The sequence below is a fragment of the Manis pentadactyla genome, chromosome 14 (genome assembly GCF_030020395.1).
Source record: "Manis pentadactyla isolate mManPen7 chromosome 14, mManPen7.hap1, whole genome shotgun sequence".
NCBI lineage: Eukaryota > Metazoa > Chordata > Mammalia > Pholidota > Manidae > Manis > Manis pentadactyla.
Genome location: NC_080032.1, coordinates 23307241 through 23331812, shown reverse-complemented (window position 1 = coordinate 23331812; position 24572 = coordinate 23307241). Strand labels below are relative to the sequence as shown.

At 55.1% G+C, this 24572-nt stretch overlaps 1 protein-coding gene across 1 annotated transcript; it reads right to left on the bottom strand.

Moving 5' to 3' along the window:
- Positions 1-667: 667 nt before the first annotated feature.
- SETD1B (SET domain containing 1B, histone lysine methyltransferase) lies at positions 668-23217 on the bottom strand. Its single transcript, XM_036929542.2, has 17 exons — positions 22673-23217; positions 22010-22197; positions 21666-21764; positions 20783-21053; positions 18597-18709; positions 16496-17734; positions 12441-13268; positions 11716-11977; positions 11301-11632; positions 11114-11216; positions 10090-10575; positions 7548-8819; positions 6464-6630; positions 4593-4724; positions 4376-4495; positions 4161-4298; positions 668-3310 (listed from the first exon to the last, which is right to left on the bottom strand). Exons 2-17 carry the CDS (start codon positions 22181-22183, stop codon positions 3137-3139), a joined length of 5910 nt encoding a protein of 1969 aa, XP_036785437.2. The 5' UTR covers positions 22184-22197; positions 22673-23217; the 3' UTR covers positions 668-3136.
- Between the last annotated feature and the right edge of the window lie 1355 nt (positions 23218-24572).

Genomic DNA, 24572 nt, shown 5'->3' with positions numbered 1-24572 from the left:
GGTATTTGCCACTTGACAGGGGAAATAGTACATGGTGCAATCTGCATTTCTCCAGTAAGAAGTGAGGTACATCTTTTCAGTCATGCTGCTGAGGTTTTATGTCTGTCCTTCTCAGTGATAAGTGGACATAGTCTAACAAACTCTCCATGGGCCCCTTAGTCACCCCACCACTGAATCAGGCAGAGTGGAGATCTACAGGGCACAGACGCTCTGGAATACCATAAACACTGGACATGCTTGGTTGAGAACTAAGTAAACTAGTGACTATTGTATTAGCCTCTTCCTCCCCTCAAAATAAGTCCCTTCTCCCTAAGTGTTAAACATTTTGAGGTACCACATTTCCAAATTCTTCTAGGGAAGTGATAGCAATAGGATATTTGAACTTGTTTCCTTAATTATAGACTATTAGCAGTGTTAAGATACCTAAGATTTTAATAAAAGTTTTAGAAGCAAAACTTAAAAGCTGGAGGTCTAGTCTGACTATAATTTGGCCCAGTTCACAGTATCTACCTACAGGCTCAGAGTTTAAGGACTGGTCTGAGTGGACCACACTACAGCTAGCCCCTTCCATCGCCTCAGCCTAGCAAGCCCACTCTCCATGTGAGCAAGACATGACCCTAACATAAAGGAGAAGAGGGAGAGAGGAGAGCAAGAGAGACGGCGTATCTGTAAGAAAAGTCAGTATATTTATGGTCTGCTTTATAAAAGTTACTATAATACAATGGTACATAGTATTGAATTCACAAAAATATGAACAAATATTTACAGCAAGACACACCCACAACGGAAACACTTCTCTTCAAAACAGGTTACATACAGATGACAGAGTCTATATGCACAAACATCCCTAAACCTTATGGGTTCTCTTCTTTGCAAGAGGAGGGAGGTTCAGAGGGACGGACAAGGGAAAAAAAAAGAACCCCCCAGCTCTTTGAAAGCAAAGATTTGTTCAATGAAAATGAAAGCACTGAAAGAAAAATGAGCCAACACATTTCTGGATGTGGCAAACCATTTTGGGGATGGGGTGGGGGTTCCTGGGGACAGGGAGGGAGCAGCCCCTCACAGGCTGGGCAAGGTGAGGCCAGGGTGGGGGTGAAGCTGGCCCCTGGGCCCTGGTTCCCTCACATCTCCATCCACTTATTTTATGGGGGTTGGGGAAAGAACGAGGACAGCCCCTTGGGGGATGCACAAGTAACTTAAATCAGTCATCTCTACAAACTACACATTTCTTCATGTGAAAAATAAATATTTCCTTGGTTGCACAATTAGGCAGAAAACCGCAAACCGAAGAGAAGGTAGCCGCTGTGCCCAGGTCCCATCTCTGTGTCTTAATGCCACTGATTTCATCAATCTTGACACTGAAACCGGTGGGCACAGTCTCAAACAGAGAGGGCATGGGGTGAAGAAATTAATAAACAAAAAAAACCCAACAAAACCACCAAAGACAAAAAAAAAGAGAGAAATAACAATCCTTTGTACAGAATTTACATAACAAGCTTGACACAAGCTGAGATACTAGGGGCTCCCGGGCTGCGTCTGCAGGGTGGGGCGGCCCCTCCGGGAGCTTTCCCATCTTGGTGAAGATGACTCCTGGTCACAACAGTCACTTTCCATAAATTATTTACATGCCTGCTCTGCTCTCTGGGGTGTGGGGGACTTGCTTGCGTGTGTGTGTGTGTGTGTGTGTGTGTGTGTGTGTGTGTGCGCGCGCGTGTGTGGTTTTTCTGGAAGTACAAAGAAATGAGCAAAAGTCTTCCCACAAGTTTCTACAAGAAACAATGTTCCCGAGAAAAAGTCCTTTATGGCAGCCTATATACAGAAGTTGGTTCTGAACTTCAAAAACCTATTTTTCCCTTCGTTTTGATTTTATACACACACAAGAAAAAGAAATTCATGGAAATAAACCCTGAAGAGGAGGATGGGAAGGGGTAAAAAGGATTTACAAAAAAACCTGTCAGATCTGAGTTTTTAAATCTTTCCCAAGATTTTCCTTTCTGTGGGAGAAATAATCTTCTCACTCCAAAAATAAATATGTTCTTGACTTCTTGAGGTGAGGGGCTGCTGGCAGGGTGGATAAGGGTGTGGGCTGGGGGCTAGCCGGCAAAGCTTATGAACAGAACTATGCCACATGCACACAGCGTGGTTGGGACCCGTAGTGGCGGGACTGGGGGCCCACCCGCCCTGGGAGGCCCTCCTGTCACAAGGCGAAGGCAAGGGCAGGAGGGAGTGGACACGACCCTTCCCAGTGCCCCCCCACTGCCCACACAGGAGCCTCCGGGAGACTCCCTCATTGCTGGCATTCGAATGAGAAAGTAAACATTGAACCCAAGATTTGGGGGTGACAGGGTATGGGGTGGCAGGCTGAGCCCAGGGCGAAATTCCTGCCTGGGTGGGACTAGCTTGGCTCCACCAGGCTCTGCCAGGGGAAGTGGCGCCCCCAGGTTGCTGGGAAAGGAACAGACAGGGAGGGTCTTCTCTTCACTGAGTCCACCAGCAGAGATGGGCCCTTCCGTAGCGTTCTGAGGTCAGAGCTGCCTGGTCCAACTCCCCTCCTCTCTGCAGCACCAGGCCCAGTGCTCTGGTCTCGGCAGGGCTCAGAAACATGGGCCAACACACCATTGAACCGAGGCCTCTGTAGCCCCCACTGGAGGTCCTCACTCCCTAATTCTGCCTTCACATTTCAACAATTAAAAGGTCTTTTTTTATAACAAAGAAGAAAATAAAGAGAAGACAAAACAACATAGCAGCATTCATGGGAAGAGGCTGATGATAAGGACAGAAGAAAGACAAGAGAGAGGAGGAGACAGATGGACAGAGACGGAGAAAGGGGAGGGGAGAGCCAGGGAAAGACAGAGACAGGGAGGTTTATGTTGGCATCAAACAAAGATCCTGAAGGGAGTCTTTAAAAAACAAAAGAGACATGGGCTGAGACAGAGAAGCCCTTTCCCCCTGAGGGGGCTGGAGCTGTGGGCAGGTCCTGGGGTAGTGTTGGGGGCGCCAGCCCTGACATGGCCGCTGGGTAGAGGGACAGCACCTGAAATGGGGTGGAAGGGGGCCGGGCCCTGGGGCCGTGGGGTCCGCACTTGGGAGACCCAGGGCGGCGGCTGGCGTGCTTCCTCTGGGTGCCAGCGCCAGCCTAGTTGAGGGTCCCCCGGCAGTTCTCAGAGCCGCAGAGGCAGGGGATTTTGACGTCCTCGATGGGGAACTTGTAGTCATAGGTGATCTCCTCGTTGACGTTGATGTGTTGCTTCGAGTAGATGACGATCTTCTTCTGCGACTCTACTGTGATCACCTTGGCGTAGCAGTTAGGCTGTGGGCACAGCAGGAGGGAAGGGTGAGCCTAGGCCCCAGCAGCCCCAACCAGGCCCTCCACACCCAACCAAGCCCTGGGCTCAAAGTCTGACATACTTGCCGCATGACCCTCATGCCCACTGGCTACCTGCTCTAGGCATCAGCACCCCCATCTGGGTGACAATGACTCCTTGCCTCTGATATTAGATAAGAACGATGGTGATGATAACATAACTATTATTTCCCAGGGGTTTAATTTCCACTTATATTACAGGTGGCTCCTAAATTTATAGCCCAGGACACTCACTTCTGAGCTCCAGAGAAGGGGTCAGCAAACTCTCACACCTTTGTGCTTATCCTCTTATCCATGCCCACCTGCCCCCCCAGACCTGTGCTGTCCACGATGGTCATCACTGGCTAGCCAGATGTGACTACATAAGTTTAAATTAATTAGAATTAAGTCCAAAACTCAGTTCCTCCATTGCATTGGCCACATTTTAATGCTCGACACCACGCATGGCTACTACAATGCCAGTGGACAGCAGAGCACTTCACTGCAGAAAGTTCTACCGGCCAGTACGGCCTAGCATGGGAGGTCTCTGAGGGCTGAGCCCCACCAACCAAGGCACAGAAAAAGTCCAGCACAGAGTAGGAACTCCATAACTATTAACTGAACAGACTGCTTCTCAAGTACCTTTCTGCTCATGATGCCCATTTTACAGATGAGAAAACCATCATGGCTCAGAAAGGAAAGGCTGTATCCCCCACCCTCCCTCCCCATCACCCTGGGTCACCCCCGAGCCTGGGGAAGAAGCCGAGCCAGTTCCTGGCACAGTAGCAGGGGCAGGAGGCCCTTGCCAGGCACTCACGTTGCAGCTGTGATTAATGAAGCGTGCAAAGTTGCCGCACTTGGTGGCGTCAATGATGGTGTCGTGGTCCACCCGGAACATGTAGCTGCTACCAATGCCCTCATCCTCATAGCGTTTCTCCCGCATGTCCGCAATCACCTGCCCAGGAGAAGGCCTCAGTCTGGGCTGGGCCAGTACCGCTCCCGCCCTGCCACCCGCCGTAGGGTAGTGCCTACCTGGCGGATGTTCTGGCCCACATACTCAATGACCATCTCATCAGCAGCAATGGGCTCCATGGCAAACAGGCCCCAGTCGTGAATGTGGCTCTTGCAGAATTTCAGCTTTTTCTTACGGAACTGAGGAAGGTAAAGTTGATGGAGGTGTGGAGGTGTGAGAGCCCTGGGCTCAGGTCCCACTGCCACCCTGGATGCCCTGGGCAGGACCCGGCCTCACCTTGAGCTGGTTGAACTTGAGCAGGTCGCTGTCACAGCTGCCAGTGAAGGACGACAACAGGCGGCGCTGCTCTGAGCGCCTCTCCGAGCCTGCCCGCGTGGAGGCGTGGGGCTGCGCTGGGATGCTCATGCCCTGCCGGTGGCAGGTGCAGGTCAGAGGGGGGGGGCGCCAAGGCTGGCAGGCTGGTCCCCCAGGCCCCACCCCCTCTCTGGTGGCCTAAGCTCTGGGTCCCTGTCACCCCTCTTCTCAGCTTGCTTGCTCTGGGCTTATCTGTGCCTATCCTGTCCCTAATTGTCACTTCTACTTCAGCCTTCCTGCCAAAATCTGAGTATGCTCAAGTTCCTTCAGCCTCAGGTAAAGATGAAACTTCCCCTTCCCTCTTGCAGTCTTTTCCTATCTCAGCAAGAAGATTTGAAGACATCTCTGCTTCCTGGAGTAGATGGTGGGTGTCTACCCTGATCCCCCATGGCCCCTCTGACCCCCCCAAAAATCCAAAATTATGGCTCCTTCCTTGACACCCTGGCATTCCTTCTTTCTCTTGGCCACCTTCATCCCCTATCCCCACCATTCATACTGGGGCTGCCTCCTCCCGAGACCCCCTCCCCTGGGTGCGCTCCTCCCTGTGGTGACCTTCAATTAACATTTCCATCCTGACCAGGAAGTACTCCATCCCGAGCTCTTCTCTGCCCCCATACAGCTAAGTGCCTGCCAGACCTCACTACTCAGATGCTCCACAAACCCCCAAACAAGCTGCCCCAAAGTGTAAGTGCATCTCCCTCCCCACCTCAGTGCTTGGTATCTGGCTACCCAGACCCCAAGTCAGATGCAGTGGCATCCACCCAATTCCCTTGTCTCCTGTACCCAGTCTGGCCCCAAGTCCTGTCCATTCAATTTCCTAATATGCTAACATTCCTGATATTCTTCCAAATGCATCCATTTTTTCCTTCACGGCCACCCAAGTTCAAACAACTCACATATCTGGACTGGAAAATGCAGCCATAGTCTCCCCTATATTTCAGTTTCCCCTCTGGAATCCTGGAGCCAACTCTCTACACAACAGCCAGTGTAAGCTTTAAAAACTACAACCAGGTGGCCCTCACCCCTTCTCAGAACCTTCCTGTGGCTTGCTGTCATATACAGAATATAAATCTAACCTCATCATCACAGCCTCCAGGGCCCAGACGACCTGCTCTCTGTCTCTCTGGCCACAACTAGCCTTTCCCTTTCTTTCTAACACTGCTGAGTTCCTCCCAGTCTTAGGGCCTTTGCATATACTGTTTGTTCTCTCTGTGTGACTTACTGTCTTAGGGAACCCCTCTCCTGTTTTAACTCTTTACTGAAGTCTCTCCCAGTTATCTACATGGTTGGTCTCTTCACTGCATTCCAGTCTGGCTCAAATATCACCTTCCCTGACCCACTCTGACTCACCCAAACCCTAACCTCCTCTCCTGTTTTCCCCATAGCATTTTTTCCACCTGAACTTCTACATTTATTTGTTCACTTGATTAGTTCCTATCCCCCACTAAAATGTAAGTTCCACGAGGAAAAGGATTTTGTGTTGTTCACTGCTGTAGCCTCAGAGCAGGCACTCAATAGGTATTTGCTGGATCCAAAAAGGAATGAAAGAACCTTCTGGAAATGTAACTGTCCTCTGCTCCCATCCCTGATTAAAACCCTTTGGGGGCTCTCCACTGCCCACCCCTCAAAAACTCACCTGATGCCTTTAGCCTGAGCACTCAGATAACACCCTCCATGTGTAGCTCCGCTCCTTTAGTTCCACAACCCTCACAATGCCCAGCACCCCTTCCAGAAGAGCCCCCACCTACGGCAGCCAGGAGGCTCTCGGGTGGCTGGGTGCCCCATGGCAGTACCTGGGTGTCTGTGGGGGGCTCATCGGTGCTGGCGCGGCTGCTGTTGAGGTATCTGAGCTTGTCCTTCTTGTCAATGGTGTAGAAGCCCTCGCTGCGGGCACAGCCTGTCACGTGCTCACGGATGCCGTCATCCCGTTTCTTTTTCTTAGCTGAAGAGAGGCTGGTGGGTGGATGTGGGTCAAGGGCTACAAGGACATTCTTGGAGAGCCCCTCCTGGTCCTTCTTCTGGTCACCCATCCCACCGGGCCCAGCCTCTCTACCTTCAGACCAATCTCCAGGAGGCTAGCAATGCCCAGCTCTACTGCCCACACCGTTGCCACCTCCATGCGGCTGCCCACTGGCCAAATGCACTGACCATCAGAACTCTGTCAGGGGTACCTGACATGTACTCAGGGTAGTTGCATGGCCTTGGCTGTTTCTTATCTACTTTCTGCCTCAGTTTCAAAATTAGAGTAATAATAATGCCACTCCAAATGATTACATGTGCTTAGAGTACATAACAGAATACCTGACCCCAAGTGCTCAATAAACTTGTTTGGTACAACCGGGATGATGTGAGGTCCACCGTCACAGGGCTGTAGTAAGAACTGACAATGAGGGCAGTGTTGTTAAGAGCCCAGTTTCTGGAGCCAGATTTGCCTTCACTCACATCTCAGCTGTGCTACTTTATAGCTGTGTAGACTTTGGCAAGTTGCTTCTCAGGTTCTCTGAAGCTCAGTTTCTACATAAGTAAAATGGGAACAATGCTAGCCCCTGCCTCACTGGGCTGCTGGGAAGATTAAATTAGGTGGTAAGGGGGCAGGAAGAGCAGGCCCTCAAACTCTGCTGCAGTTATGTGGTATAACTGTGTAGTTAGGTTTGGCTGAGACCTACTATTCTTGGGGCAGAATGGGCCTGCACAGAGGGCATGTTTAAAGCACCAATGAGGACTGTGTGGAGCCTGGTGCGGTGCCAACACACATGCTCCATCATGGTGGGGCCACGGGCTAGTGCCCTCGTGGGTATCATGAGAGACAGGGCTGGAGGGGTAGGTGAGATGCCAACCTCTAGGAGGGGTGGACCCCCACCCCAACTGGCAGGATATAGGGATGGTAGACCCAGAGGGTGTCATTGAGCCAGTCCATGCCGTTGTCCTGCTGCAGCAGCCGCTCATAGGTGATGCACAAGAAGCGGATGTCCTCCTCATCAATGCCACCATTCCAGATGTCATACAGGATGGTCATCTCCTCAAACTCTGACCGGGGCCGGAAGAGGGGCTGTGGTGGCGAGAGCTCAGGCGAGGCTGAGGCTACCAGATCCTCATGGCGCTTCTTAGGCGGCCGACGCCATGGCCCCCGCATCTTGGCCAGGTCCATGAACTCCTCGGTGACCTCATCACGCCCTCGGGGACCTGGAGGGATGGCCTCAGAGGGCCACTGGTTCTCTAGCTCCTTAAAGGGCAGCTTGGCAGGCTCAACAGGTGGTGGAGGTGGAGGTGGTGGGGGCTGAGGGGGCAAGGGCGGTGGGGGGCCTGGGATCCCCGCGTTCCGGAAGTCCAGGGTCACAGCCCGGGGGTCATGGGTGCTGGAGAAGACAGGGGTCTGTGGCTGGCCTGGCAGGAGCAGGAGGTCCCTGCCGAGGGCAGCCCCTCCTGGTGGCCGGACCAAGGGCCCATCCAAGGAGAGCACAGCCGGCGGGGATCGCCGGGGCCGGCCCGGCTTCCTCTTGATGGGGGGTGGGCATGGAGCCAGCTGGGCAGGCAGCAGGGGTGGCAGCTGGGCAGGGGCCCGAGTCTGGGCCCTCAGGACAGGCACAGGCAATGCCAAGGGCAGGGGTAAGGGCAAGGGCAGGGGGAGCGGCAGGCCTGCCTCGAGGAGCACCGGGGAGGCCAGGGGGCCAGACCGCTCATCACGCCGGCCAGCTGGGAGGGGGCAGACAGGCAGGAGCAGGGGCCCCCCAGGCTCGGGGAAGGTGGGAGTAAAGCTGAAGTCCCGGCCAGGTGTCCTTGGGAGGCCCCCACTGCTCAAGTTGGGAGACTGGGATGGGTAAGAAAAGGGACTGCCGGGCACCTGTGGGGAGCTCAGTGACAGGCTGCTGCTGCCCCCTGATAGTGGGGGCTCCCCACTCGGTGTGGCTGGCACTGTTTCTGTGCTCTGCGACTTGGCCAGATTGCCACAAAGGCCTGGAGTACGTGGGGGCTGGTCCTCAGGGGGAGGCTCCAGAGGTACAGAGGGGTGTGGAGGATCTGGGGTCTCAGGCTCTGGTGGCGGGCTGGGCGGCCGGGGTGGCCGAGGGGGTGGCAGTGGTGGTGGCAGTGGCGGCTGCACGGGCAAGGAGAGCAGCGTCGGACGCTCAGGCTCTGCTTCCAGGTTACCCTCTGCAGAGTGGGGGTCAAAAACCAGACTGTTATTATTTGTTTCAAACATCTCTCAGTGTCCTATTTATGCTGCCCTACCATGTTCTTGATACCTGACCAACTTGTAGCCCCAAGTCCCTGGGGGTTCTGTGAGAATGGGGACTATCCTCCTCTAGCTAAACCACTCAAGGACTGCTCAGCACCCAGCCGTGTGTCAGGCACACAGAAGGTGCTTAATAAATGTTGTAGTAAATCAAAGACACAGCAGACATGGTTGCTAGCCTTTGACACTGCTGTCTTTAGAATGGCATACCTGTGGATCAATAAAATGGGTTCTGCTATCAAAAAAAATTCAGCAAGTCCCTTTCTGCAGGATTTGTCAGAGCCTTTAAGGTTTTCCCCTAGCATTTGTTTCTATTGTCATATAATACATTTCCAACTTATCTGTTGTCATTTATCACCCTACTCTAGAATGTAAGCTCCATGAAGACAGATATTATCTGTTTGGTCCACTGTTGTCAATGCCTAAATCTAGTGGGGACACAATAGTGGCTTAATCAATACTCATGACAATATTTTAAGACTTGTGGTTCTGTAACCAAATAACATAGAATTAAACAAAATACAACAGATTTCTCTCCTGAAGGACTTACTAGAGGTGCAAACTAACTACATGTGGCTATATAAGTTTAAACTAATTAGAATTCAGTAACATTACAAATTCAGTTCTGCAGTGGCATTCTCCACATTTTAAGTGCTCTAGGTGACACTGTGTCTAGTGGCTACGGTGTTGGACAGGGCAGATAGAAGATGTTTCTATCACTGTACAAAGTTCTGATGGACAGTGCTGTTAGAGCCTTTAATATGCCACGTGCAGCTCCAAGACAGTACAGTGTCCATGGCCCCCTCACATGGACCAGCAACTACCTGCCACTATAATGTCCACCAAAATGGCCATGCACACACACCCTTGTTTTGGGGAGCATCTCATAGGACTAATGGTTGGTCTGAGGACCACACCATGGGGAAATACCAGCACTGAGGAATGGTGATGGCAGCAGTTACTTTAGGGAACTAACAGGTGCCAGACTTCATGCTGGCACAGTACATGTCATCTTACTCTGCCCTCCCAACCCTGTAGGGGAGGCACTATTCATTGATCCTGTTTTACAGATAAGGAAAATGAATCTTGGTAAGATTAAGTTATTTATCCAAAGGAACCCAGGCGCATTCTGACAGTGTAGACATCTGCCTTTGCCCCTACCACCCTCCCAGGGGCTACAGATATTACCTGGGGTGGGCTCCAGGGATGGTGGGGGCTGGACTTCCATCTCTCTGGTAGGGAGCTCTGCAGACAACAACCTCGTCCCTTCCTGATTTAGGCTTGACTCCTTAGGGGGTTCCTTGCAGCCAGCCAGCTCAATAACCACAGGCAAGGGGGCATCTTCCAGCATGCCAGTCTGCTCCTCAAGGGCCCGGTCCTCAGCCTCAATGTCCACCTCCTCTTCCGCATCCAAGGACTCCATCGCGGGTGCCCCTGTGTCCTCATCCTTCTCCAAGTCCTTGTCAGGAGCAGCTGGAGCCATGCTCTCATCTGCGGCTGCCTCCACCACCTCTTCCTCCTCCTCATCTTCCTCCTCCTCTCCTGCCACCAACTCCTCTTCATCCTCTGAGGATGACGATGAGGACTCAGAGCTTGACTCGAACTCAGAAGATTCGGAGCTCTCACTGGAGGACCCGGCTCCAGCCTGGGAGGCGGCGATGCTCACTGTCTCCTCTGGGTGGGGGACACATGTGGGCAGCCCTCTCATTATCTGCTGCTGTACCCCAGCCAGACGCCTCACCAAAGGTCTCAAACTGGGGGCACCTGGACTGAATGTGGCCCTCAGATATGTGGGGAGATGTGTGCGTGTATTAACTAACTGCCATTTTTTAAAATCGAGGCAAAATACACGTAACATAAAACTAACCATTTTAAAGGAACCAATTCAGTGGCATTTAGTCCATTCGCAATGTGTACAACCACCTCTCTCTAGCTCCAGAACATTTTCATGAGCTCAGGAAGAAGCCCATCCCTTTAGTTCTCCCCCCTCAGCCCCCAGCAGCCCCCAGTGTGCTTTCTCTCTCTATGGACTGACCTGTTCTGGACACCTCACAGAAATGGAATCATACTGTACATTGTGTATGTGTTTTAATGAGTTCACATTTCAAAGGCAAGAAATTTGTCCCCAAAAGTATTGCTGCCTATTGCTCAGGCTCTCCTCTCTGCAGAGGGACCCTGAGCCAGGCCAGGTGCCAGAGCCCGCCCCACTCACCTCCACCTGAGTCCCCTTCCTCCTTCTCACTCGCCCCTGACAGGGCTGTGTCCTCGCCATCCTCAGACTCGTCCCGGCCATCACTATCTTCACCATCGTCACCCTTGGGGAGGGACGGCGGTGTGGGTGAACCCAAGGGCCCCCCTCGCCGGCCCCGTGCCCCTCGGCTCCCTGACTCACACGGTACCTTATCTGACGTGGACGAGGTCGAGGAGGAGGAGATCTGGCTCCCAGGGCCCTCCTCCTCCTCCTCCTCCTCGCCCTCCTCGTCCCCCTCGGTGCCCTCCCGCTCCTCCTCGTCAGAGGCTGAGGATGAAGGCGAGGCCGTTGAGGATGCCGAGGACGAGGATGCCGAAGAGGACGAGGATGCCGACGAGGACTCCTTCTCGTCTTCCTCCCCGCCACTGTCCAGCTCCAGCGGCCGGGCAGGCCGCCGCCGCACACCCACACCCTTGGGGTCCCGCTTGGCCAGCTCGCAGGGGGCATCCACCATGTCCCGCTCCCGCTCCCGCTCAGACTCTGGAGGGAGGGAGGGGTGTCAGTGCCAGGCAGGGGTGCAGGGAAAGAGGACACCCCACACCCAGGGAGGGCAGGGCACAAACCTTCATCTTCCTCGTCCACAGAGGTGGAGGGCCGCAGTCGCTTCTGGTCACTGGATGAGGTTGTGTCCGGAGGCTCCTTCCTCTTGACCTTGAAGGAGGGCAGGCGGATGGCCCCGCGCAGCCCAATGCCCAGGCCAAGACCCTCATAGCCCAGGCCCTCACCCTTGCCCCATGACTCCAGCAGGCATGAGGCCATGCGGTCCTTGGGCTTTGGCCTGTCCTCATCCTTGTGCTCGCCCGACTTCACAGGGGTCAGGGAGGCCTGGGGTGGCAGAGAGGAGGGACTGTCACCATGGTTATGGCATTGCCAACAACCCTGCTCAGTAGCCCTCCCTGAGGAGCTGCCTTCCAGCACCAGGGACAGCTGCAGGGTGGCTGGAACTTCCTTCTCGCAAACCTGGCTGCACTTCATGCCCCACTCAGGATGGGGCCAATGCTCACCCTGCCTCACTGAACCCCAACTTCCTCACCTGCAGAGTGAGCTAAATAGCCACCTGTGTCCCAATAGTGTTTGCCCACTTTGGAGATTGGAATCCAAAAGAAACACATTGTAAGTATACATTTGTATCATTGACACACAAGTTTCACAAATAATATTCATACTACTTTGGGGGCATGGGTGGCAGTGTTTCCAGAAACATGCCCGGGGAGAAGAGTAGGCACCTGGCTGGGCTCCTGCCTCACACCCGCCTGCAACCCTGGAGTGGTCACACCTGCCTGCCCACCTTGGCCATCCGTTCTTTCTTGTCCCACCACTCGTCAAAGGCCCGGAAGGCCACCACCTCCACCATCTTGCGATTCAGGTCACGCTTCATGATGGCCTTGAGCTCTTTGAGCACGACCAGCAGGACGCCATCCACAGTGGCCTTGTGTGGGTCTTCCTGGCGTGGCACATAGCCTGGTGGCGGAACTGATGGATCAAACTTGGGCAGGGGTGGCCAGGGCTGCCCTCGGCCAGGGCCGGTGTTGCTCAGCGAGAAGGGACTGCGGTAGGGTGGCAGGTTGACAAACTGCAGCCCAGCTGAGGCAGCTGCAGCGGCAGCGGCCATGAAGTGCGGGTAGGGACAGGCTCCCTGGCCAGTCATCAGACGGCTCAGCATCTGTGTTTGCATCTGGAAGGACATGGGCATGCCGCCCCACTGGCCACCCAGCACATGGCTCATGTCCACCTGCATCACTGGAAACAGCCCTGGGGGGAAGGGCGGCAGTGGCGGCAGGATAGGCGGGGGTGGGACGCCGGGTGGCGGTGCCGGCAAGGGTGGTGGGGGCACTGTCACGGCTGGATGGGCGGGGGGCGGGGGAGGTGGGGGTGGCGGCAGAGGAGGGGGCATGGGAAAGCCAGGCTGTGGTGGAGGCGGGGGCGGGGGTGGGGGCAGTGGTGGGAAGCCAGGGGGTGGGGGCAGCGGCAGGGTTGGGGCCAGCACCGAGGGAGCTGCCACAGCTGCTGCCCCTGGGGCCACCACCATGGGCTTGGGGCAGTCAGCGCTGGTGATGGGGGCCGGGGGCATCTCGTCATCCGAGATCTCCATGTCCTCACCAGAGGACTGCTGGCCCTGTGGGAAGAGCAGGGAGAGAGCAGTGAGGGTGAGTCCGGAGGCCAAGGTGGCACCCAGAGTCCCCTTCCAAATACCAGCGAGCTGGAGAAGAAGCCTCTGCAAGACTAATCAGCAACGTGGATTCTCAGTGCCCCGGCCATGGGGCTGGGGCAAGTCACTTAACTTCTGTAAGCCTCACTTTCTCCATTTGCCCAGTGGGCATCATAGTAGCTGCTTCATGTGATTATCATGAGGGTTCATTCATTCATTTGGCAAACACTCAGCTCCTGCTGTGTGCCAGGAAATGTTCTGGGTTCTGAGGACACAGCCATAAACAAGACAGACAAAATTTTTGCTTTCAAGAACTTCTATAGGGGAGCAGTAAAGCATTACCAGGTAAAAATGTGAAACACACAGTTAGTCATAGAGAAAAAGAAAGCTGGGAAGAAGGAGGGGGTGTAAAAAGAAAAGCAGATTCTGTTTCTTTCCATTTCTACCAGAGAAGATAATACTAACAGTCAACATTCTGTAAGGCTCCCTATGTGCCAGGCCTCTCTAAGCACTTTACATATATTAACTCAGTTAATCCTCAAAACAACTCTACAAAGTAGGTTATCTCCATTTTTACTGATGAGGAAATTGGAACACAGAGAGCTTCAGTAACTTGCCCAACGCCACACAGCCCATAAGAGAGGGAGCCAGGATTCAAACCAGGAAACAGCTCCCTAACCTGGGCTCGCAGTCAACCTGCTGTCCTCACTGTGTCAGACAGGGCTGGGCAGAGAAGGCGACTTTTAAGCAGGGAGTTCAGCAGTACTAAGGGGACATAAATGGGAGGTGAGTCTTCTTTATCTTTCCTTTGTTACTCTTTTCACCTAGTCTCCAGACTGCACACTTGGTTTGGACCACAGCAGGAGAGGGCTGTGGTCAGAATTCAGGGATTTGTGGTATCAGATGAACAGGGCAGGAGTCAAGGATGACCCCAGCTCTAAAATGGGTAAGGGCCCCTTTACATTGGGACACAGGGCTTTGGGACTTGGATCTGCAGGAGACACTGGGGTCCCCATGCAGGTGGAGGGAAGAGACAGAACAGTGGGGAGGAGAGGTTTGGGCCGCCCCACCGTATTTCAGGACCAGAGGTGAAAATGTGGCTTGGGCTCTGTCCTAGGTGAACCTGGCTGAGGAGACCGAGTTGTTTGTAGGTTGCAAGAGTTAGGGAATGCCTCTGAAGGCTGAGGGGCAGGGTCTGTACAGGCTGTCAGGTCAGAGGTCACACCTATAGCTGAGGGGGCGGGGGAAGAGGAACACCGAACCTGGGGCAGCAGCAGGGAGCTCTGGATTTCACTAGGTTGGTCACACACACACTCTTTCTCTCTCACCCTGTCTCCCTCTCTCCCAGGGTCCCCACCCACTTGCTGAGGCAGGCCTGGTGAGCTCACTGGGAACCTCAGGGCAGACTAGAGGGTGCCCAACCACAGGTAACACAGGGGTTAACCCAGCCCTGGGGTCCAATCATGTCCAGTAGGATCAGTCCCCGCCACCCTTCATCCGCCCATTGGGAGGCACCACACTTAGGTCCCGACAGTGGGAGCCAGGTGCTCTCTCCATCCCATTTCACAGATGAAACAGACCCAGAGAGGGAAAGTGCCTTCTCTAGGTTCACATGACCAGTAAGTGACAAAGCCGGGGCTCAAGCACTGGCACCTGAAATTTTAACCACCAGCCTCTGTGAAGAAAGGGAATTCCCCCTTCCCCCCAACCCTCCACTTCCCCCAGTGGTTCCCCTGCTCTGACCCCCAGCCTGGGCTGGGCCTCGCAGGCCGTCCCGAGGATCCCGGGTGCTGCTCTCCCCGCTGCCAGCAGGGGGCTCCCAAGGGCCATCCTGGAGGTTATCAGTACTCCCTGGCTTCCCTGGGCTAATTACCGAAAGCAACCCAGATGCCACATCCCTGGGCCTCATTCTCTCCTCCCATATAGTGACATGGTGGGAGAGCTCATTCCCTCCCACTACTCTACGCTTCCCAGCCTTGGCCCAGCCCGTCAGCATGGTAAACATCTCCTGATCCCAGGGACCAGGAAGGGAGAAAAGGGAAGATGCAGGGCCTGCAGCCCATGTCCCCCAACCTCTGCACACCTGTCAGCTATCCGTTTTGGACCCCTTACACCAGAAACCACTTTCCCAGAACTTCCTGGAGGCCCTTGAAACACCAGCCACCTACAGTCCCCTCCCCGGCAGACCAAAGTCTTCTCTGTTCCTCCCGGAGGCAGCCAAACTAGCCTAATCAAAGGACCTGGGAAGGGCGCACCCTCCTCCCTACCACCCACACGGGGCACAGAGCTCTGTCCAAGCCCCTGGCTGCTCATGCCCCGGGGCCTGCAGGTTCCAAGTCAGGTTCCAAGTCAGGTCTCCCGGAGGGCCAGGGCAGGTGCCTGGACCAGAAGCAGGAAGGAACAGAGCCAAGGAAGATGGCCTAACCCTTCCCCTAAGGGAACGTGGCAGGTAACACCCCTGTCCCCCCCCACTCCCCCACCCCCACCCTCAACCCTGAGGCTGTAAGTTTGAGCAATGAGAATCCAGAGGATCTGTGGGTGAGGAGAGGGTAGAGAAAGGTCTACTTTGCCTGCTTCTGACTGTGACCCTCCCCCTGGGCTAACCCTTAACTCTTTCATTCCTGGTGCCTGGGGTGAGGGAGAGGGGATTTCAGTACCCTCTCTGCCCACCATGGTTTCCCATCTCTTCAGAGAGCACCAGGTTCTGGGAGACTGTGCTCCGGATCTCCCACCTGGCCTAGCCCTGGATAACTGTTCTTCCCAAATCCACCTGAACATCAGGATCAACTCAGATCATCCCAAGCCACACAGCAGAGAAGGGGGCCCAGAACCATCAATACAGTCCATACTTTCTGGGTTCTCAACAAACTACCAAAGAAGCTCAAGTCAGAATTGACCCCTAGGAAAAGCACCCCCCACTCCCATACTTAACAAGGAAAGAAACAGAACTAAGTCATATTTCTTCTCTCCATGGCTGCTAGGGAGCTCAGAGCCACACCAGCTGCTCAGTCACAGCCCCTGGTAATTTTTGCATCCTCTTTTTATTCTCTATATTTGACCTGTTATTTTGGCTGCCCTAGACCTGTTGCTTCTTTCTTATCTAGTTATCCTAAGAGAATAATATCTCAAAGGAGTAAAGGGGGGACACAAAGACAAAACAAATCCCAGACAGAGATGGACAGACATGGTGGTACCTCATCCATCTTCTCTGAGGTTGGAGTCCTGTCTCCAGCCAGGTCCACAGCTACCTCAGTTGTCTGGCCCAGAAGACTGGTGGGGTCCGGGGGACCTGGCTCAGGTGGAGGCCGGGGCCCCAGGCCCAGGTCAAGCTCATCATCCTCGTCCGAGTCAGGCAGTGGTGTGGGACTGATATCCTCCAGGCCGGTGCTGGAGGGACGTGAGGAGGGCGGTGTGGGGCCTCGGAAGCCCAGCTGGGGGTTAGTGCCAAAGGGGGCCAGTGGGGAGAGTTGAGAGGAGGAGGAGGAGATAGGGCTGCCCTCCATCTGCAGCTCTGTGTCTGAGTCCTGCTCCCGAAGGAAGGGCAGCTTGGTGCGCTGCTCCTTCAGCAGCATCTCAATGCGCGAGTCTAGGCTATCATGCGGCTTCTCCAGCCCAGCAGGAGACGACTCCAGCGTAGGCGTGCCTGGACTGTCACAGGGCTCAGGACTCCAGCCAAAGGTCGGCCGGCCACCCAGCTCCATGCTGTTGGCATCAGGAGGTGGTGGGCCAGGCGGTGTGCCTGGCTTCTCCTTGGTCAGAGGATCAGTGGGCGGCAGGGGTGGGGGCGCCGGTGCTCTCCGGAACTCCCCACTGTCCCGGGCCCCAAAGGTGGTTGTGGTGGTGGGCTCCTCGGGGGGTGGGGGGAAAGGGGGCACAGGGGTCTGATACGGAGAGAAAGCCGACTTGAATGTGACTCCAGGAGCAGGGTTTGCTTGGGCAGGTGGTGGAGTGTGGGCAAAGGTAGCTGGATCCTGTGGTTGGGCCTTGAACGGAGGACCGCTGCTGCCTCCACTGCTACTGACCACCCCGAATGGGAGGTCCACAGAGCCCCTGAAGGCAGTGGGGGCGCCGGTCACTGCAGTGACTGCAGAAGAGTTGTGGACATAATGATGCTCATGGCGGCGGTTATAGGCATCTGTGAACTTGCTCTCATGGCGCCGGGCCTTGAAGGTCACTGTGGGATCCTGGCTGAAGAGGTAGGAGGGTGTGGGCTGGCGGCTGGAGTAGCTGGAGTCCTGTGAGAAGGGGGTGCCCAGGCGTGGCGTGAGCGGCGTGCCCTGTCCGTAGGAGTTGGGTGTGTCTAGGCGGCAGCTGGAGTACGCAGTGTCCTGGGAGAAGGGTGTACCACCACTATTGGGGGTGACAGAGGATGAGCCAGAGCCACAGCCTGCAGAGAGGCCACCATCCTTGAGGCGCTTCAGGGCATCTGATAGCTACATATAGAGAGAGAAGTGTGAGATCACTGGGGGAAAACGTGCAATGGAATGGGGCTGTTTTCCCTTCTCACCAGGGCTGTTGGGGAGCTCACAGCCAAACTGGCTGCTGTAGAACTGCAGCATGGTAAGGAAGCAGGGTGGGAGATTGAAGAGGAGTGTCTAGATGGTTCTATCTTTCTATAATCTTGGGGTAGCAATTATCCTCAGTGAACCTTGAGGGTTTTTCCTAGTCCCTGAAGCACAGAAAAAAGAAGATCCTGATATCTTGGTTTGAACTGGGGTTTCTTTCTCATCTCAGGCTTTTGGAAATCAAAAACCCTCCAGACAAGGATACCAGGAAGAACTATGGTCTTGGGAGTGAGGGGATGACCAATGGCCCAATCCTCCAGCCTCTCAATGTTTTAGAACTTAAATAGCGTGACACAAACTTATATAGTGTGACAATTCAGCTGATCAGCAAATAAGCAAAGCCTCTTCATTTTTGAAAAGTTAATCGTGGGGGCGGCTGGGCTGATGCCGGGGAAGAGCTGGGATGAGAATCTCCCCATGTGAGGGAAGTCCTGGTGAGTGCCTTGGGAAGCAGCGGTTGGGGCAGGAGTGAGTCTTGCTCTGGAAAGGACCTAACTCTGCTTTCTGTGGACAGGGGTAGTGGAGTACACAGGACATTAGACACAGTAATGTCGCAGCATCAACACAGAAAGCAGGCCCAACATGGGCTCTAGGTGTGGGAATTCCAGCCTGCTCATGGCCAGGATCCTTCCCTCCTAGGCCTTGCTGTCCAAAGCTGGAGGTGGGGGAGTTAAGGTAGGGAGCTCATCAGAAGCTGGTGATGGAGTTGGGCTGACAGAGATAAACTCACCTGTAGGCTCTCGTTCACGATTGGAGAGACGGCATCCAGCTCACCCACTGGGAGGGTCTGCGGTGTGTATCGGCCAGTGACCAACAGTTCATAGAACCGCATGCGGGTTTCCCCTATGAAAGGGAGGGAGGACTGAGTGAGGCTCCAGAAGGGAGCAGCCCTTGCAGGATGAGTTCCTGAGCTTGAGACCCCCAAGCTTGGGAAGCTATGTGTGACCTTGCCCAAGTTCCTACCTCTCTTAGCATTTCACTCAAGAGTCATAGCTGCTCAACCTAATTGCTAAACTGGGTGACTTTTCTGATCCTGGTATTCAGAACTTAATGTCTTGTAGCGCTGGGACTCTCCCAAATACAGAAATGCCACCTGCAACACAAAGCCCCCTCCTGTCCGTCACCTGGGCCCTGGCACCTCAAGAGTCAGGTCTTAGAGTCCTGCTCTTCCCCTCTAACAGCAGGGCCTCGTAATAAGTGGAGAGGAGACCAAGTTTGTTGTTAACTATCTGGGGCCAGGTGATCAGCAGAGTTTGTAAAACACACTCTAGGGCCACATTACTATGAACCCCATGTGTTTCCTCCTCTGACCAAGCTCCCCAGCTCTGCTTGGTGCACAGATCCACTGAGCCCTGTCTGGTAACCTCCACCCCCACCCCCAAGCAGAGAGGCCTCTATAGACCAAGGGGCCCAGATGATTGATATTTATAGAGCCCTCTGAGGCAGCTGCTTACATATGCAAAGAAGACACATTCCTTGAGCTACACTATACACTTTACTGGTCTCTTTCTTGAAATACAAACTTAGTTGGAAGTCTTTGAGGGTCCCCAGCTTTTTTTTTTTTGCAGAAATGAAATTTTGGTGAGAGCTGGCTACTACTTAAAATGGCAACAGGGGGGAGGGGGCTTCACATTTGATTGTCAGGAACAAAAAGCCTACAGCCACCCAAGGGGTATGTAATTTGAAACAGTCTGCACTCCCCCAACAGAGATTGAGAAACTAGAAGGGGTGGTGGTGTGGGGGCTGTGGCTTGGACAGCAACCTGGGCCATGTGCTGAGGAAACTCAAAACTAGGGGTAGGCTTGGCAAGAGTTTGTACCATGCCCACACAGGACGAGTGTCCCTCCACGACCCCCAGCAAGGTCTCAGAAACTCAGGCAGAATGTATTCATTATTAAAAGCAAAAAAAAATTAGTTTATATTTTCCTGCCTTAGGTTTGGTGTGCTCCAGTTGTCCCTAGACCTGGTGTTCACAATCACCCACCTAAGCCATCCCAGGCAGGGTCTCCCAGGAGACCCCGAGAGGTTTGAGACCCCACAGCGCCTGCCTAGTCACAGGGCTAGTTGGTCCTCAGAGCACTGGCACCTTCTTCCACACAGGTGGCAACTTCCCTAGAGAGTCCACAGACTAACTCTGGGGGATGTCCTAGAGTCCTGCAAGCCCCACCAGCCAGCATTCAGAAGGAGCCTCCCAGGATCCAGAGGGTGCCAGATATGGCCTCCCAGCCCTGCTCTCCCAGCAACTAGCTCTGAGTGAACACACAGCGGGATTCCTGTGCAAGGAAGGTGCGACTGTCTCTTTAAGAGAGAGGAGGGAAGGCACAGTGTCAGCCCTCTAGCACCCAGAGCCATCAGCCCGCCCAACTCTATCAGGAACACGATCAATGAAACCACTCTCTGGGCCCAGATTGGCTCCCACTTCCAGGGGAAAGGGGTGGCATGGTAGGGATGGGTACCCTGGATCCTGGGAGGGCTCTCTTTACTTGAGGGACCTACTCTTTATATAGTTAAAGGCATCCTAATGGCTCTCCCTCAGCCCCCCACAAATAAACAAAACCTGCCTCCTCCTCTCACACAGATGGCAACACTGGGGACTGTCTAAACGCAGGCCACCAGGGCTCTGAGAAGGATCCACAGGGGTGTCAGCAGTGGGGAAGCCTCCGAGTGGTCCCTGGGGATGCAGTGGCCAAGGACCGGCACTTTTGGTGAATTATAGCTTGTCTCTTAGCAACAGACAACACATTTAGCTCCACGTGACTCTGCCCACAGGAGGGGGGAAAATACCATTGTAGGGGGACACCCAAAGAAGAGTAAGGGGGTCCCCAAAACTGCAGGAAGGGCTCTGGGAGGGGCAGGGGTCTCACTAAAAGGTCTTGTGGCTCCTCGGCAGTGGGTGTCCTGGGTCCCTCCACTCACCTTTGGTGTCCAGCTCCACGTGGATGATATTGCCCATGACCGAAGTGCTATGCAGGTGCTGAACCGCCTCCTTGGCTCCCCTGACTGTGGCAAAGACCACCTTGGCAATGCCCAAGTGCTTCTTGGTCTTGGGGTTGTACAAAATCTCCACCTCCTCCACCTCTCCATACTTCTTGCACATGTCCCTCAGGAAGTTTTCACGTATGTTATCATTCAGCTTGGCAAATGTCACCTGCTTCGGAGGCACCGGGCCCACGTAGAATTCATCGATCTGGCAGGGGACACGAGGGAAGGGAATTTGGAGAACACTGGAACTTAAGGGAAAACACAACATTCCCCACTCGTCCGCCGGCTGAAAACAATGAAGAGTAAAAACATAATTTTTTTTTTTTGAAAAAAAAAAATGTACGCGGGCGGGCCCGGGAAACAGAGGATTAAACCGTTTGGAACGTGGGTTCGAAAGGAAAGGGAAAAAGAAACAGTTTCTATTTCCCCACTCCCCCATTCTGGCCTCAGGTCCCTGCTGCCCGGTCATAGGCGACACCTGGGCTAGAAAGTTGTCTCCCTGAAGCCACAAGGCTAGGAAGGGCGGCGGTCCCGCGGCGAGCCCCCAGGCTGGCAGGAGCCAGGTGGGGACCTGGAGCCCCCAGCTGAGAGGGCTGGACAGTGTATCAGCGCCTTGATTACAGTTTCACCGAGTGTTATTTTGTTTACAGTAGCTGAGAGAGGTCACCTCTCTCGCAGCAATCTCCCCCTCCCCGCCAAAACTTCCCCGGCCCCGTCGGCGGGAACTCGGAATCTGGCTAGGCTCGGTCAGGACTGGCGTTATTTTCGAAGTCGGAGAGTGAGGGGAGCGACCGCGGGCCTGGGGGAGGGGTCCTACCTTGAATTTGGGCACCGACAGCTCCAGCTCCTTGTTTTTGGTCCAGATGCCGACGACCCGGGGATCTTCGACAATTTCCACCGGGCGGTTGCTGGACATCTGTGGGAAGGAATAGGGAGGGTGGGTGCGGGGAGGAACTGGGAGGGCTGGTCCCACTCCCCAGGGGCAGCGGCAGACCCCCTTCTCCAGGCACTTGTCAAGCTCTAGGGCTGGCGACCCGGCTGACAGTTGCCCCGGTGGTCGGGAGGGGCCTTCCCGGCCCGCTCGGACTCCTGCCCCCCTCCCCGGGCAGGACTCTGTGGAGCGGTACGTAGGGGCGGCGGGGAGGCGCGCCGGCTACTCACCGCCAGGCTGAAATGCTGCCCATCGTAGCGGTACAGTTTATGATGCCCCTTTTTCAAAGCCGGGTCAATCATCAACTTGTAACTTCTCCAATGGTGGTTCCTCCTCTCGCCCGAAGGGCCGGGCTGCGGCGGGGGCTGCTGGTGGTGGTGGTGGGGGGGGTGACTGTTCTCCATGCCGTTAACCCAACCTGAAAACGGGCAAGTTGTTGTCGTCTCCGCCGCGGCGGCGGCGGCGGCCGCTTCTACACACACGCGAAAGAATCAAATCGTCCAGCCCCCACCCCCCCACCTTACCAGCGCGCCCCAAAAGGAGCTGTCTCGCTGGCTCCCCCCAAAACAAGAATGGAGAGAATAACCCTTCCGGGAGAATTAGGCACCCGCCCGCTCGGCCACCGTCTCGAGGCGGCAGCTCGGCGCTCCCGGGGGCCCCCGGTGCCGGCTGGCGGGGCCCGGGGCGCCCGGAGGACGCGGGCTCTGGCCCATGGTGCTCGTGCGGCCGCCGCCGCCGCCCGCCGTGGCGCTCGCTCGGCCCCCGGCCCGGCTCCGGCGCTGGGCTCGCGGCAGGCCTGGCGCCGCCCGCCCGCCAGCTCGCTCGGGGCCGGGCCGGGGGCGCGGGCCGCCCGGTTGCCGGCCGCGGCCTCTCCCTTCCCGGGTCGCGCTTACATCCCCGCCGGGCGCCGGCCTCCCTGCGCCGCCAGCCAGTACATGGTGTCCCCCCGCGGGAGCCGAGGCCGGGGTGGCCGGACAGAGGGCCGGGGGGTGCGCCGCCGGCGCGGCTGCCGAGCCCGGAGCTGCCGCCGCCGCTGCTGCTGCTGCTGCTGCCCGGGAGGCGGCTGGCGGCGGAGGCTCGGCTCGCGGGAGCCGCACATCCCACAATACACCGCTGAGGAGCCCGACCCGAGCGCGCACCTCCTCCTCCTCCTCCTCCTCCTCTTCCTCCTCCTCCTCCCCTCGCTTTCCTCGCCGCTTCCCCGATGTTCTCCCGGCGGCGGCAGCTGCGCCGCCAGAGCCCCGGGCCCCGGCGGCCCCCCACCTCACTCGCGCGCTCCCACACTGCCTCCCCCTCCCCGGGGGAAGGCCTTTTAATTTATTTATTCTGCTGGGACTTGGGTGGAGGACTCGGCTGGCGGGGCGGGAGGGTCTCCCGAGCTCTACCTCCGCGGCGGGGGCTACCCTCCGAGCCGCGGCCGCCGCGGCGTGCGCCTCGGGCCTCCAAAACTGTTAGCAAACTGCCGAGGCCGAAGGTGGGCGCGTCGGGGCTCGGGGGAAAGGCTGGGTTTGTGTGTGTGTGTGTGATTGTGTTAGGACGCCGGGAAAGGTGGGGGTTGGCAAGGCCGACTCGAGACGAGTTGCCATCGAGGTATCTTCGCTCCGGCTTCCTCTTCTGCCCCGCGACCCCCTCCCCCCGGGAGCGGAGCTGGGAGGGGGAACCAGGATTTTAACCAAATTAGCAATCACATTCCCGGCAGGATGCAGCCCTCGCCTGGACCTGGATGATAGAAGCTTTTTGCTCTTGTTTTTATTTTTGGAAAGGAGCGCCCAGTAATTGTCCTAGACACATGCTTCTCCCGCACACCCCCCTTCCTCCTCCAGCCAGCAGCGGAGGAGAGTGTCCCCCTTTTTTGCATTTATCTTCTCCTTCCCCTTTCTTTATTAAAGGTCCGGGAGTGGCGGCGGCCAATCAGCGTGCGGCTTCCATTTTGTAAGTTCAACTCCGAGGCTCCTGGGCTTTGCGAGGACGCATTTGCAGCCCCTCTACCTGTCCAGTCGGGCGCCCGAGGAGAGAAAGCCGCCTCGCTGGGGCTTCGTGGTGGTGTATTTCATATTGGGGCTCTTTTCGGGGTTTGTAATTTGGCCGTGGGTAGGTAATTGGCTGGAGCAGGGCGGCAGGGCGCGGCAGCCAATCAGCGCGCGGCTTCTATAGGGCTTGAGTTATTAGACGCTGATCTCAAAACATCCTTCATCAGACACCAAGGAGAGGCCAACAGATGAGGGGAGCCATTTTTCTGCAATGGAATTAAATGGCCAAGTGGGTTCTTCCTTTGTTGCAAATGGGGAATGTTTTTCCTTTGACTCCACCATCCAGTTCAGGACGCCTCAGTGTTGTGTTTAACATTTGCCAACAGGCTAAAGGACTCACAGTTGGAAGAATGAAGAAGACTTTTTAAAAAGATCTGGATTTTTCCTTATGACTTGGAATCCATCTTTGTCTTGTGTAACTAGGTCATAGCACACCATTAATATCAGCAGTTAACAATTTTGAATTCCAAAAAACCTAAGTAAATGACATATTTAATTTTTTTCCTCTTTTTTTCTTGGGTTGTGGGGGGGGGAGCTTGGAGCTGTCTTAATCTGTATTCTCTTGACTGAACAATAAATTTTATAGTTTCCTCTATTAAACACTTAAATCTGACCATTTTATTAACTCCTCTCTTTGTAACAAGGTAACGTTTTAAATGTATAGTTTTAAGACTAGCGAAATGGCAGTAACAAAAAATTTTAAGCATTTGTTGACGCTTTTAAGTTTTTAAAAACCTTTTGCGTTGTAAGTACCCAATCCATT

What these genes read in the sequence shown, in the direction of transcription:
- SETD1B (XM_036929542.2), bottom strand. Translation starts at nt 22,183, where the DNA reads ATGGAGAACAGTCACCCCCCCCACCACCACCACCAGCAGCCCCCGCCG. An exon ending in TGTGGACGAGGAAGATGAAG is followed by an intron (nt 11,633 to 11,715) that starts GTTTGTGCCCTG and finishes CCCTCCCTCCAG; the next exon opens with AGTCTGAGCGGGAGCGGGAG. An exon ending in CCTCTGGGTCTACCATCCCT is followed by an intron (nt 6,631 to 7,547) that starts ATATCCTGCCAG and finishes ACCCACATCCAC; the next exon opens with CCACCAGCCTCTCTTCAGCT.